Source organism: Pristiophorus japonicus, chromosome 1, assembly GCF_044704955.1.
Source record: "Pristiophorus japonicus isolate sPriJap1 chromosome 1, sPriJap1.hap1, whole genome shotgun sequence".
In the NCBI taxonomy this organism is placed as follows: Eukaryota; Metazoa; Chordata; class Chondrichthyes; family Pristiophoridae; genus Pristiophorus; species Pristiophorus japonicus.
The window spans coordinates 41,649,773-41,663,149 of record NC_091977.1 but is presented as its reverse complement, the minus strand read 5'-3'; the positions used below and the strand labels follow the sequence as shown (position 1 = coordinate 41,663,149).

The 13,377-nt window shown below is 46.9% G+C and overlaps 1 protein-coding gene across 1 annotated transcript in view; it reads left to right on the top strand.

Annotated features, from left to right (window-relative positions):
* LOC139278580 (deoxycytidylate deaminase-like) overlaps window positions 1-13,377 on the top strand; it is a 68,984-nt gene that overhangs the window by 15,737 nt on the left and 39,870 nt on the right. Inside the window, exon 3 of the mRNA XM_070897550.1 lies at window positions 1,687-1,822. Within this exon, the coding sequence (XP_070753651.1) occupies window positions 1,687-1,822 (136 nt within the window). The remainder of the gene's footprint in view (window positions 1-1,686; window positions 1,823-13,377) is intronic.

Sequence of the window (13,377 nt, the reverse complement as noted above, 5' to 3'; positions counted from 1 at the left end):
GTGCAGGAGTAGGCCATTCAATAAGATCATGGCTGAACATGCAACTTCAGTACCCCATTCCTGCTTTCTCGCCATACCCCTTGTTCCCCCTAGTAGTAAGGACTACATCTAACTCCTTTTTTTGAATATATTTAGTGAATTGGCCTCAACAACTTTCTGTGATAGAGAATTCCACAGGTTCCATCTTATGACTCATCGATTTGTTATGATCTGGAAGGCACTGCCTGTTGGGGTGGTGGAAGCAAATAAAAAATAAAGAAGCAAATTATTATTTAAATGGAGAGAGATTACAAAATGTTGTGTTACAGAGGGACCTGGGGGTCCTTGTACATGAAACAAACAAAGTTAGCATAAAGGTACAGCAAGTAATCAGGAAGGCAAGTGGAATACTGATCTTTATTGCAAGGGGGATAGAGTATAAAAGTAGGGAAGTCCTGCTACAACTGTACAGGGCATTGGTGAGACTACACCTGGAATACTGCGCATAGTTTTGGTCTCCTTATTGAAGGAGGGATATACTTGCATTGGAGGCTGTTCAGAGAAGGTTCACGAAGTTGATTCCTGAGATGAAGGGGTTGTCTTATGAGAAAGGTTGAGCAGGTTGGGCCTATATTCATTGGAGTTTAGAAGAATTAGAGATGATCTTATTGAAACTTAAGATTCTGAAGGAGCTTGACAGGGTAGATGCAGAAGAGGATGTTTCCCTTCATGGGGGAATTTGGAACTAGAGGGTATAGTTTCAGAATCAGGGGTCACCCATTTAAAATGGAAATGAGGAGGAATTTCTTCTCTGAGGGCCGTGAGTCTTTGGAATTCTCTACCCCAGAGAGCTGTGGAGGATGTCATTGAATATATTCAAGGTGGAGATAGATTTTGGAATGATAAGGGAGCCGAGGGTTATGGGGAGTGGGCGGGGAAGTGGAGTTGAGGCCACAATCAGATCAGCCATGATCTTATTTAATGGTGGAGCAGGCTCGAGGGGCCAAATGGCCTACTCCTGCTTCTATTTCTTATGTTTTTGTGTAGATTCAGTCGTAACTTTCAAAAGGGAATTGGATAAATACTTAATGGGGGACATTTTTGCAGGGCAGGATAGGACAGGGGAGTGGGACTAATTGGATAGCTCTTTCAAAGAATCACCACAGGCATGATGGGCCGAATGGCCTCCTTCTGTGCTGTTTGATTGTATAACATGATTTGTCGAGTGTTTTAAGGTTGCCAAGTATCTCTGATTTGAGATGCTTCATTCTTTTGTTTTTTGATGTTGTCACAATTGCTCTGTACTGCTGTCTCAACATGCTCCGACCTGCTTTATCGAATAGGGAAAATATTCTTATGCATTTTCATGTCAGGGTTCATTTCCTCCTCAATTCTCCCCTAATTTGGAACTGATGTCTTCCATTAGTGGTGCAATAATGGCTACTGTTTTATTGTGCCTGGAAAGTGATGGCACCAGACAGAACTATTTTACGAGGAAATGAAATGTGCGATCTTGCTATGCAAAGAAAAAGGTAGTTTTACTGAATGCTAATGGATCATGAGACTATATACCCAAGCACTATAAATGTGTCATCACTGGATTAATGAAACCCAGGGTGGGATTACAGTGTGTGTGAAATCTGAGGTCACATTATATTGACAAAACTATTTTGAATTGATAGTAACCAATATTTGATCTGAATATAGGTTGGTGCTTGCATCGTGAACCCGGAAAACAAGATAGTTGGCATTGGGTATAATGGGATGCCAAATGGATGCAGTGACGATCTTTTACCGTGGGCAAGAGCTGCGCCAGATAAACTGGACACAAAATACATGTATGGTAAGAATTTTAAAGACTAAAGAAATTATGTGGAGCCTATTTTTTTTTCATCATATAGTAGCATTGAATAATTCAAAATAATGACCAACGCTGAAGAAAGATAGGCTTGTACTGGTGAAGAATTGGGGCTGGCAAAATACTGGTGGGTTATGACTAATCTCTACCTGATCATGTTGTCCTAAGGCCAAATCATGTTTTAAGGGTCCATAGTGGAAAAGGCCATGTTGCAACAATTTGGCTCAATTTTCCCCAGTATTTGCGCCATTTTTTTTGGAGCAGGCTGCTTTTTCTGGCCTAACTTAAAAATCCCCAGTTTCCCCAATCAATTTGCACCAGCGTAACTCATTTAGTTACTTTTTTTTTCCCCCTCAAAAGGGGGCGTAACCAGCCACCTACGCCAGTTCTGGCCATTTAGGGAACTTTGGCCAGCTGATAGTTACTCCATTTCTACTTAGGCCAGCGTATGTGGCCTCTCGAGAAAACCCTTGCGGAGAGTTGAAGAAAGCGGCGCAGGTAAGTAAATCGGAGGCCATTCAGTCTGGGCTAGGAGCTGACCCTGGTCTGGCATTCACTCGGGACCGGAGAGGCTCTGTGGGGGAGGGAGTGCACTGACAGGCACTTACTCGGGACCACAGACCGGGAAGGTACTCACCACTGCGGACCAGGAAGCCACCTCACTCGGGGATTGGAGTGAAACAGCCGATCTGAAGGCTTGGTGCCCGGGGAGGGAGGGAGGGAGAGAGAGGTCACTACTGCGCATGCGTGGCCATTTTAGCGACGGCAAGAACGTCTCTTTTTTTTTCCCCACGCATGCGCAGAAAACTGCCTCTCCATATTGTTCCTCCCAAAGTGCATCAATTCACACTTATCCGCATTAAACTTGCATCTGCCATGTGTCTGCCCATTTCACCAATCTGTCTATGTCCACCTAAAGTCTGCTACTATCCTCATTATTTACTACGTTGACAAATTTTGTATCGGCCGCACACTTTTAAAATTGTACTCCCTATACCCAAATCCAGGTCATTTCGAGTCTTTGGCCTCAATTTTGGCGCAGCCTGTTTTTCGGCGCACTTACCAGAGTTGCGCCGCTTTTCTCCGTTCCGAAGTGTGCCGAAAAATTTCCTTCCCACTTTGGCCACTGTCCGGCCTCCTCCCTGTGGTCGCATAGGGTGACCAGTTGAGTCGGGGGTGGAGCCAGCGTTCTGTGCCGAAAACTGGGCCGGGACGTCTGCACATGCGTAGTGGCGTGTCCACGCATGCGCAGTAGCTCATCGCCCCCAGCCTCTCCGTTTGCTTGCTGCAGCCATTCTGTGGGGCCCCGATGCCGGCCAGTTGAATCGTTCCCGCCCCTAGCCCAGGCCGAGTGGCCTCCTGGTGCGTTGTCACCATGCTCCTAGCCCAGGCCAAATGGCCTCCCGATGCGATTTCTAAGAGATCGATCGCACCGGGAGGCCACTTGGCCAGGGCTAGGGGCAGGCTGGCAGGAGAACTGATTGATTTCTATCAGTTCTCCTGCCCACCCGTCCCTAGCCCTGGCTGACTGGCCTCCCACACCGGCTGACCCGCTGCCTTCCCCGGCTGAATTTGAAGATGAAGGTAGGACTTAATTCAATTTTTTATTTCTTATTGAATTCTTGCTACTTTTTGTTTGCAAGGTCTGGTGGTTTGTAAGGCTTGGTGGTTTAGGTGCAGGCAGGTCCTCTCCGCTTCCCTTCCCTATCCCAGGCCGAATGGCCTCCAATTATACCTACCTGCGCTGATTTCTTTAACTCTCCGCAAGGGTTTTCTGAAGTGACCACCACATACGCTGGCCGAAGTAGATTTGGAATAACTATTAGCTGGCCACAGTTGCCTAAATGGGCAGAACTGGCGTAGGTGGCTGGTAACGCCTCCTTTTGAGAAAAAAAACTAATGGCCAAACTTGGGTGGTGCGCTTTTTTAGGTATGGCATTACTGAAAATGGTGCTATTTTGACAACGCCATCCTTAAGGTTTGTGGAATTTTAAGCAGCTTATTTTTAGGACACAAGGTTTGTTTTAATGCAAAAATAAGGCACATTAGGGTGCCGAATTTTTTACTTCATCAAATGCCTTTTGAAAGTCCATATATACCACATCTACTGCACTAACTTCATCAATGCTCTCTGTTACTACATCAAAGAACTCAATCAGGTTTCATTGCTGAAAATGGTTGGATACAGGGCTCCTAAAACTATCTATTTCAGTGATTAAAAACCTAGAAAATGTATGTTTTTTAAAATTACAGTGTTTAATTGTACATTGTCCTAACATTAATAATCCAGAGAGCGAGAGTTCAAATCCCACCATGGCAGTTTAAGAATTTGAATTCAGTTTGAAAAATCTGGAAATAAATAGCTGTTATCAGTTAAAGTGACCATGAAGCTGTTGAATTGTTATAAAAACCCAACTGGTTGACTAATGTCCTTTCGAGACAGAAACTTCATGTCCTTACCTGGTCCGGCCTATATGTGACTCCAGTCTCACGCCAATTTGGAGGCCTCGTCTGCCCTCTAAGGTGGATGTAAAAAAATATCCCATGGCACTATTTCGAAGAAGAGCAGGAGAATTTTGCATGGTGTCCGAGCCAATATCTATCCTTCACCATGAAAACAGATGATCTGGTCATTATCACATCGCTGTTTGTGCTTGCTGTGCGCAGGTTTGCTGCCGCGTTTCTAACATTACAACAGTGACTACACTTCGAAAAGTTTTTTTTTTCAATATGAAACGCTTTGGGACATCGTAAATGCAATTTTTTCTTTTTTTTTAAACTGCCCCCCGAAGTGGCCTAGCGAGCTTCACAGTTGCATCAATTGCTACAAAGAATGTCACGGACTGCAGCGGTTTAAAAAGGCCATAAATGCAGGCCTTGCCAGTGACGACCGCATCCCAAGAAAAGTAGTTGTTTCCTTCAACTTGAAAGCTGATACAGATTGAGCATCCGGAGTTCCGAAATTCGGAATGTTCCGGAATCCGGACACTGGGTCAAACCATGGCGGGCCATCCGGAAACTGGAAAATGTTCCGATATCCAGACTCCCTGCTTTGGCGGCCTGTCATCGCCCCGGCCCTCAGCAACCTGACCTCCCATTCCCACCCCCCCCCTTACCTCGGCTGCAGGTCTTCGGTGGCCTGACCTTGCCCCAGCCCGATCTCTGCCCCCTTGCCTCGGCGGCCCGACCTCCCCAGCCCCCACCCCCGATCCCACCTACCTTGGCCCAGGCAAAGACGTACCAAAATCCGGAAATACCAGGAATTTGGAACGGCCTCGATCCTGAGGTTTCTGGATTTCGGACATCACACTGTATAACAATTGGTTTTAATTGTCCACGGTTGTCTTATTTTAGCCGAACTTGTTTTTTAAAATAGAGGAATGTTTTGAGTTTATCCAGGATGATGATGAGTTGATATTGAGATGTGCTGCTTAATTTAGTATTCAAAACCATCTTTTAGATTGAGTGAAGCTGGCCAGTGTCATTATATAAGGAATAGGACCATAGTGGTTATGTTACTGGACTTGTAATCCAGAGGCCTGGGCTAATGATCTGGAGTCGTGCGTTCAAATCCCATCACAGCAGCTGGGGGAATTAAATTCAATTAAATAAATCTGGAATAAAAAGCTGGTATCGGTAATGGTGAAATAACAACATAAGAACATAAGAATTAGGACCAAGAGTAGGCCATCTAGCCCCTCGAGCCTGCTCCGCCACTCAACAAGATCATGGCTGATCTGGCCGTGGACTCAGCTCCACTTACCCGCCCGCTCCCCATAACCCTTAATTCCCTTATTGGTTAAAAATCTATCTATCTTTGATTTGAATACATTCAATGAGCTAGCCTCAACTGCTTCCTTGGGCAGAGAATTCCACAAATTCACAACCCTCTGGGAGAAGAAATTCCTTCTCAGCTCGGTTTTAAATTGTCTCCCCCGTATTTTGAGGCTGTGCCCCCTAGTTCTAGTCTCCCCGACCAGTGGAAACAACCTCTCTGCCTCTATCTTGTCTATCCCTTTCATTATTTTAAATGTTTCTATAAGATCACCCCTCATCCTTATGAACTTCAACGAGTAAAGACCCAGTCTACTCAATCTATCATCATAAGGTAACCCCGTCATCTCCGGAATCAGCCTAGTGAATCGTCTCTGTACCCCCTCCAAAGCTAGTACATCCTTCCTGAAGTAAGGTGACCAAAACTGCTCGCAGTACTCCAGGTCCGGCCTCACCAATACCCTGTATAGTTGCAGCAACACCTCCCTGCTTTTGTACTCCATCCCTCTCGCAATGAAGGCCAACATTCCATTCACCTTCCTGATTACCTGCTGCACCTGCAAACTAACTTTATGGGATTCATGCACAAGGACCCCCAGGTCCCTCTGCACCGCAGCATGTTGTAATTTCTCCCCATTCAAATAATATTCCCTTTGACTTTTTTTTCCCCAAGGTGGATGATCTCACATTTTCCAACATTGTATTCCATCTGCCAAATCTTAGCCCATTCGCTTAACCTATCTAAATCTCTTTGCAGCCTCTCTGTATCCTCTACACAACCCGCTTTCCCACTAATCTTTGTGTCATCTGCAAATTTTGTTACACTACACTCTGTCCCCTCTTCCAGGTCATCTATGTATATTGTAAACAGTTGTGGTCCCAGCACCGATCCCTGTGGCACACCACTAACCACCGATTTCCAACCCGAAAAGGACCCATTTATCCCGACTCTCTGCTTTCTGTTAGCCAGCCAATTCTCTATCCATGCTAATACATTTCCTCTGACTCCGCGTACCTTTATCTTCTGCAGTAACCTTTTGTGTGACACCTTATCGAATGCCGTTTGGAAATCTAAATACACCACATCCATCGGTACAACTCTATCCACCATGCTCGTTATATCCTCAAAGATTTCCAGTAAATTAGTTAAACATGATTTCCCCTTCATGAATCCATGTTGCGTCTGCTTGATTGCACTATTCCTATCTAGATGTCCCGCTATTTCTTCCTTAATGATATCTTCAAGTATTTTCCCCACTACAGATGTTAAACTAACCGGCCTATAGTTACCTGCCTTTTGTCTGCCCCCTTTTTTAAACAGAGGCGTTACGTTAGCTGCTTTCCAATCCGCTGGTACCTCCCCAGAGTCCAGAGAATTTTGGTAGATTATAACGAATGCATCTGCTATAGCTTCCGCCATCTCTTTTAATACCCTGGGATGCATTTCCTCAGGACCAGGGGACTTGTCTACCTTGAGTCCCATTAGCCTGTCCAGTACTACCCCGCTAGTGATAGTGATTGTCTCAAGGTCCTCCCTTCCCACATTCCCGTGACCAGCAATTTTTGGCATGGTCTTTGTGTCTTCCATTGTGAAGACCGAAGCAAAATAATTGTTTAAGATCTCGGCCATTTCCACATTTCCCATTTATTAAATCCCCCTTCTCATCTTCTAAGGGACCAATATTTACTTTAGTCACTCTCTTCCGTTTTATATATCGGTAAAAGCTTTTACTATCTGTTTTTATGTTTTAGAAACTTAGAAACATAGAAAATGGGCGCAGGAGTAGGCCATTCGGCCCTTCGAGCCTGCACCGCCATTCAATGAGTTCATGGCTGAACATGCAACTTCCTGCTTTCTCGCCATACCCCTTGATCCCCCTAGTAGTAAGGACTACATCTAACTCCTTTTTGAATATATTTAGTGAATTGGCCTCAACAACTTTCTGTGGTAGAGAATTCCACAGGTTCACCACTCTCAGAGTGAAGAAGTTTCTCCTCATCTTGGTCCTAAATGGCTTGCCCCTTATCCTTCGACTGTGACCCCTGGTTCTGGACTTCCCCAACATTGGGAACATTCTTCCTGCATCTAACCTGTCTAAACCCATCAGAATTTTAAACGTTTCTATGAGATCCCCTCTCATTCTTCTGAACTCCAGTGAATACAAGCCCAGTTGATCCAGTCTTTCTTGATATGTCAGTCCTGCCATCCTGGGAATCAGTCTGGTGAACCTTCGCTGCACTCCCTCAATAGCAAGAATGTCCTTCCTCAAGTTAGGAGACCAAAACTGTACACAATACTCCAGGTGTGGCCTCACCAAGGCCCTGTACAACTGTAGTAACACCTCCCTGCCCCTGTACTCAAATCCCCTCACTATGAAGGCCAACATGCCATTTGCTTTCTTAACCGCCTGCTGTACCTGCATGCCAACCTTCAATGACTGATGTACCATGACACCCAGGTCTTGTTGCACCTCTGCTTTTCCTAATCTGTCACCATTCAGATAATAGTCTGTCTCTGTTTTTACCACCAAAGTGGATAACCTCACATTTATCCACATTATACTTCATCTGCTGTAAAGTCCTGTCCCCTCAGTCCAGATTCACACGAGGCATGTAGTGAATTCAAGGTCACTCTGGACTTGCACCTTTATTTCACAGCTCTGGAATGCTGCTCTTGCCTGAGACCTGTCCTTATATACCTGTCTCTTGCAAGTGCACCCCTGGTGGTAAGGTGTGCTGGTGGTTACAGATCATATCTTATTACAGTCATGTATAGCATGTTAGGATACAGTTATATATAATAATGTAAGATACATGACATCACCCTCCCCCAAGGTCTTATTGTCTTTATAGGTTCAGTCTCTCAGGTGGTCTACGCTCTCGCGTGGAGCGTCTGAGTTGTGGTTCAGTTGTTTGCCTTGGTATCTGTTTTTCTTTGGGTGTGGTTGCTGGTATCTCGCCTGGGCTGTCTGTTTTGATTGGTGTGATTGTTGTTGACTCGCCTGGGCTGTCTGTTGGGATTGCCCTTTCCTCAGGTTGTTCCCTCTGTCTGTCCACCAGGTGTGGTGCGAGTTCCACATTGCAGTCTGCCTCTGGTTCCGCAGTGTTGTTGGTAAATCTGCTTTTGACTTGGTCTACATGCCTCCGGCAGGTTTTGCCATTGTCCATTTGTACTACCAGTAGCCTGTTTCCTTCCTTGCCCGTTACTGTCCCTGCATGCCATTTGGGACCCCTGCCATACTTTAGTACAAACACTTTGTCCCCTATCTCATTCCATCTCCCCCTCGAATTTCTGTCATGGTACTCAGTCAGCTTATGGCGCTTTGCCTCAATGATTTCGTGCATGTCTGGGAGGATTAATGAGAGCCTTGTTTTTAAAGTCCTTTTCATCAACAGTTGCGCGGGGGGGATCCCAGTCAATGAGTGCGGACGAGATCTGTATGTCAGCAGCAGTCGCGACAGGCGACTCTGCAGCGTGGGACCTTGGATTTTAAGCATGCCTTGTTTAATGATTTGCACTGCTCTCTCCGCCTGGCCGTTGGAGGCCGGCTTGAACGGTGCCATCTTGATGTGATTTATGCCGTGGTCAATTATTAAGTCTTGGAATTCTGCGCTGGTGAAGCACGGACCATTGTCACTGACCAATATGTCAGGGATTCCGTGCATTGCAAACATGGTTGCAAGGCTCTCCACAGTGGTGGAGGTTGTGCTCGAGTTTAAAATGGTGCATTCGATCCACTTTGAAAATGCATTTACAACTACGAGGAACATTTTGCCCATGAATGGGCCCACATAGTCTACGTGCACACGCGACCACGCTTTGGTAGACCAGGGCCAGGGGTCAGTGGAGCCTCCCTGGGGGCATTGCTGAGTTGGGCACAAATGGTGCACCTTCGGACGCAGAGCTCCAGGTCCGCGTCAATACCAGGCCACCAGACGTGGGATCTGGCTATGGCCTTCATGAGAACGATCCCCGGGTGCTCGCAGTGGTGCTCCCGGACAAATGCCTCTCTGCCTCGCAGAGGCATGACTACTCGGCTGCCCCACATCAGGCAGTCTGCTTGTAGTGATAGCTCATGCATGCGCCTGTGAAAAGGTTTTAATTCCTCGGGGCAGGCATCGCGAGCCTCTGCCCAGTCACCGGTTAGGACTCATCTTTTTACTAAGGATAACGTGGGGTCGCTGGCTGTCCAGGCTCTGATTTGGCGAGCCGTCATGGGCGAACCTGTGGACTCAAAGGCATTGATTGCCATGACTATCTCACAATCCTGTTCGTCAGACCCTTCCGTGGTCGCCAGGGGTAGCCTGCTGAGCGCGTCGGCACAGTTGTCTGTGCCTTATGGTATAGTCGTAGGATGCCAGCATGAGTGCCCACCATTGAATTCGCGCCGAGGCGTTGGCGTTTATTGCCTTGCTCTCGGATAGGAGGGACGTGAGGGGCTTGTGGTCGGTTTCTAACACGAACTTGGCCCCGAAAAGGTATTGGTGCATCTTTTTTGACACCGTACATGCACGCGAGCGCCTCCTTCTCTACCATTCCGTACCCGCGCTCCACCCGCGAAAGTGACCTGGAGGCATAAGCTATGGGTTGTGATTTGTCCGCACTATTGACATGTTGCAAAACGCACCCGACCCCATACGCTGATGCATCGCATGTGAGAACTAGCTTTTTACCTCGGTCAAAGAAAGTCAAAACACTGTTGGAACACAGAAGGTTGCGTGCCTTATTGAAGGCACGTTCCTGGGCGTCCCCCCAAAACCAATCGCACCCCTTTCTGAGTAGCACGTGCAGAGGCTCCAGCAGTGTGCTTAAGTTCTGCATAAAGTTGCCAAAGTAATTGAGTAGCCCGAGAAAGGCGCGTAGTTCTGAGACATTCCGGGGCCTGGGTGCCAGGCGAATTGCTTCTGTTTTGGACTCTGTTGGGCGGATTCCATCAGCGGCAATCCTTCTGCCCAAAAATTCAACCTCGGGTGCGAGAAACAGGCACTTGGATTTCTTGACTCGTAGGCCTACCTGGATATAAAATGGGTCAGAGGGTCTAGTAAGGAGGAGGAACTGAGGGAAATCCTTATTAGTTGGGAAATTGTGTTGGGGAAATTGATGGGATTGAAGGCCGATAAATCCCCAGGGCCTGATGGACTGCATCCCAGAGTACTTAAGGAGGTGGCCTTGGAAATAGCGGATGCATTGACAGTCATTTTCCAACATTCCATTGACTCTGGATCAGTTCCTATCGAGTGGAGGGTAGCCAATATAACCCCACTTTTTAAAAAAAGGAGGGAGAGAGAAAACAGATAATAGTCCGTCTCTCTGTTTTTACCACCAAAGTGGATAACCTCACATTTATCCACATTATACTTCATCTGCCATGCATTTGCCCACTCACCTAACCTATCCAAGTCACTCTGCAGCCTCATAGCATCCTCCTCGCAGCTCACACTGCCACCCAACTTAGTGTCATCCGCAAATTTGGAGATACTACATTTAATCCCCTCATCTAAATCATTAATGTACAGTGTAAACAGCTGGGGCCCCAGCACAGAACCTTGCGGTACCCCACTAGTCACTGCCTGCCATTCTGAAAAGTCCCCATTTACCCCTACTCTTTGCTTCCTGTCTGACAACCAGTTCTCAATCCATGTCAGCACACTACCCCCAATCCCATGTGCTTTAACTTTGCACATTAATCTCTTGTCTGTGTTCCCAACCTACTTTAGCTAACTCTGCCCTCATCCCACTGTCGTCCCCTTTGTTTAAGCATAGTATGCTCATTTGAGACACTACTTCCTCCCTCAATCTGTATTACAAATTCAAGCATACTGTGATCACTCATTCCGAGAGGATCTTTTACTAGGAGATCGTTTATTATTCCTGTCTCATTACACAGGACCAGATCTAAGATAGCTTGCTCCCTTGTAGGTTCTGTAACATACTGTTCTAAGAAACAATACCGTATGCATTCTATGAATTCCTCCTCAAGGCTACCCCATGTGATTTGACATCAGAGATCATATGCAAACATAACACTCTCATGCTTTGAGCATGAAACTATCGGATTGTCATAAAACCCATCGGGGTTCACTAACGTCCTTTTTGAGGGAAGGAAATCTGCCGCCCTTACCCGGTCTGGCCTATGTGACTCCAGACCCACAGCAATGTGGTTGACCCTTAACTGCCCTCTGAAATGGCCTAGCAAGCCATTTCTATTCAAGAAGGTGGCTCACCACCATCTTCTCGAGGGCAATTAGAGATGGTCAACAAATGCTGGCGATACCCACATCCCGTGAATTAATAATTTAAAAAAACTTACAGCACTGAATCTCTGGGTTGTTTGCATTGGATGTGGCCACGGTCCCATTGTCTGCTTTGACACCATTGGTCCCAGCATGAAACCTGCCAGAGAGCTGGGCTTGTGTGAAGCCAAGGTCAACTTTGCAGGCGTAGCTCACTGCATTGCATCTGCACAGTTATTTTTTTTTATATAGATTTCATGGCAGTCATCTGTATAAATGGGGCTTAACATATGGAATAATGCATTACAGGATTAAATAGTATGTAGGCTATCTTTCTGATGTAATACAAAGCTCATCTCTTGGAAAATGGCTTCATGCTTTCCACAGAAAAGCATGAGTGTTATGTTTGCGTATGATCTCTGATGTTATCCCAAGTGACAGTCTCCTCTCTCTGAAGACGGTCATTCAAAGAAAAAGTGATTTTGGGAGGGTTTTCTTTTATTAATCACTAAGATGTCCGTGTCTGAAAGATAAAAGTGGTGGTGCATGTTAAAGCAAGCGGCCTGGTGCATTTATCATATTTTCAGAAATACACAGAGGGAAAGGAGAGCTCGCTGTGGAGGAAAACCAACATTTCATTAAATGCACTCTCTTGGAGCAGAGAAGGTGAAGAGATTTGATAGAGGTGTTAACAATCGTGAAGAGTTCAGATGGAGTAAATAAAGCGAAACAGTTTCCAATGGCTGCAGGCTCAATAACCAGAGGGCACAGATTTAAGGTGATTGGCAAAAGGACCAGCGGCAACGTGAGGGTAAACTTTTTTACACAACAAGTGGTTAAGATTTGGAATGCACTGCCTGATGGGGTGATGGTTACAGATTCAACAGTAGCTTTCAAAAGGAAATTGGATAAATACTAGAAGGAGAAAAAATTGCAGGGAGTGGGGCTCACTGCATTGCTCTTCCAAAGAACTGGTGCAGACTTAATGGACCAAATTTCCTCCTTTTGTGCTGTACTAGAATCATTGGGCCCAAGTTTCGAGCCGCGCCTAGAACGGCGCAGCCCCGACCTGGACGCCTGTTTTTCACGCCACAAAGTGCGCCTAAAAAAAACCCTCCAGATTCTCCACCTCCCTGCGGGTCCTCTGGCCCTCGGCGCAGCGCAGCAGGAGCTGTAGGGGGTGGAGCCAGGTCCCTGCGCCGAAAACAGTGCCGGGACCTCTGCACATGCGCGCTACTGTGGGCACGCAAGGGCAGTAGCTCCAGGCGCCCGAAACTGTGTGGGAGGGGCCCGAAGCACGCAGCCCCTAGCCCTGGCCGAATGGCCTCAATGGGGCTGCGTGAATAAGGCTCCTCCCACGGCCAGCTCCTGCTTCCTCCGACCCGACTCGACTCACGCTTCCCGCCTCCGGACCGGACCCGACACCCGCCCCCACCGGCCCCGGGCCGGACCAGACACCCGCCCCCCCAGACCGGACCCCGACACCCGCTCCCCCCCCCCGACCGCACCCGACACAGGACACCCGCTCCCCC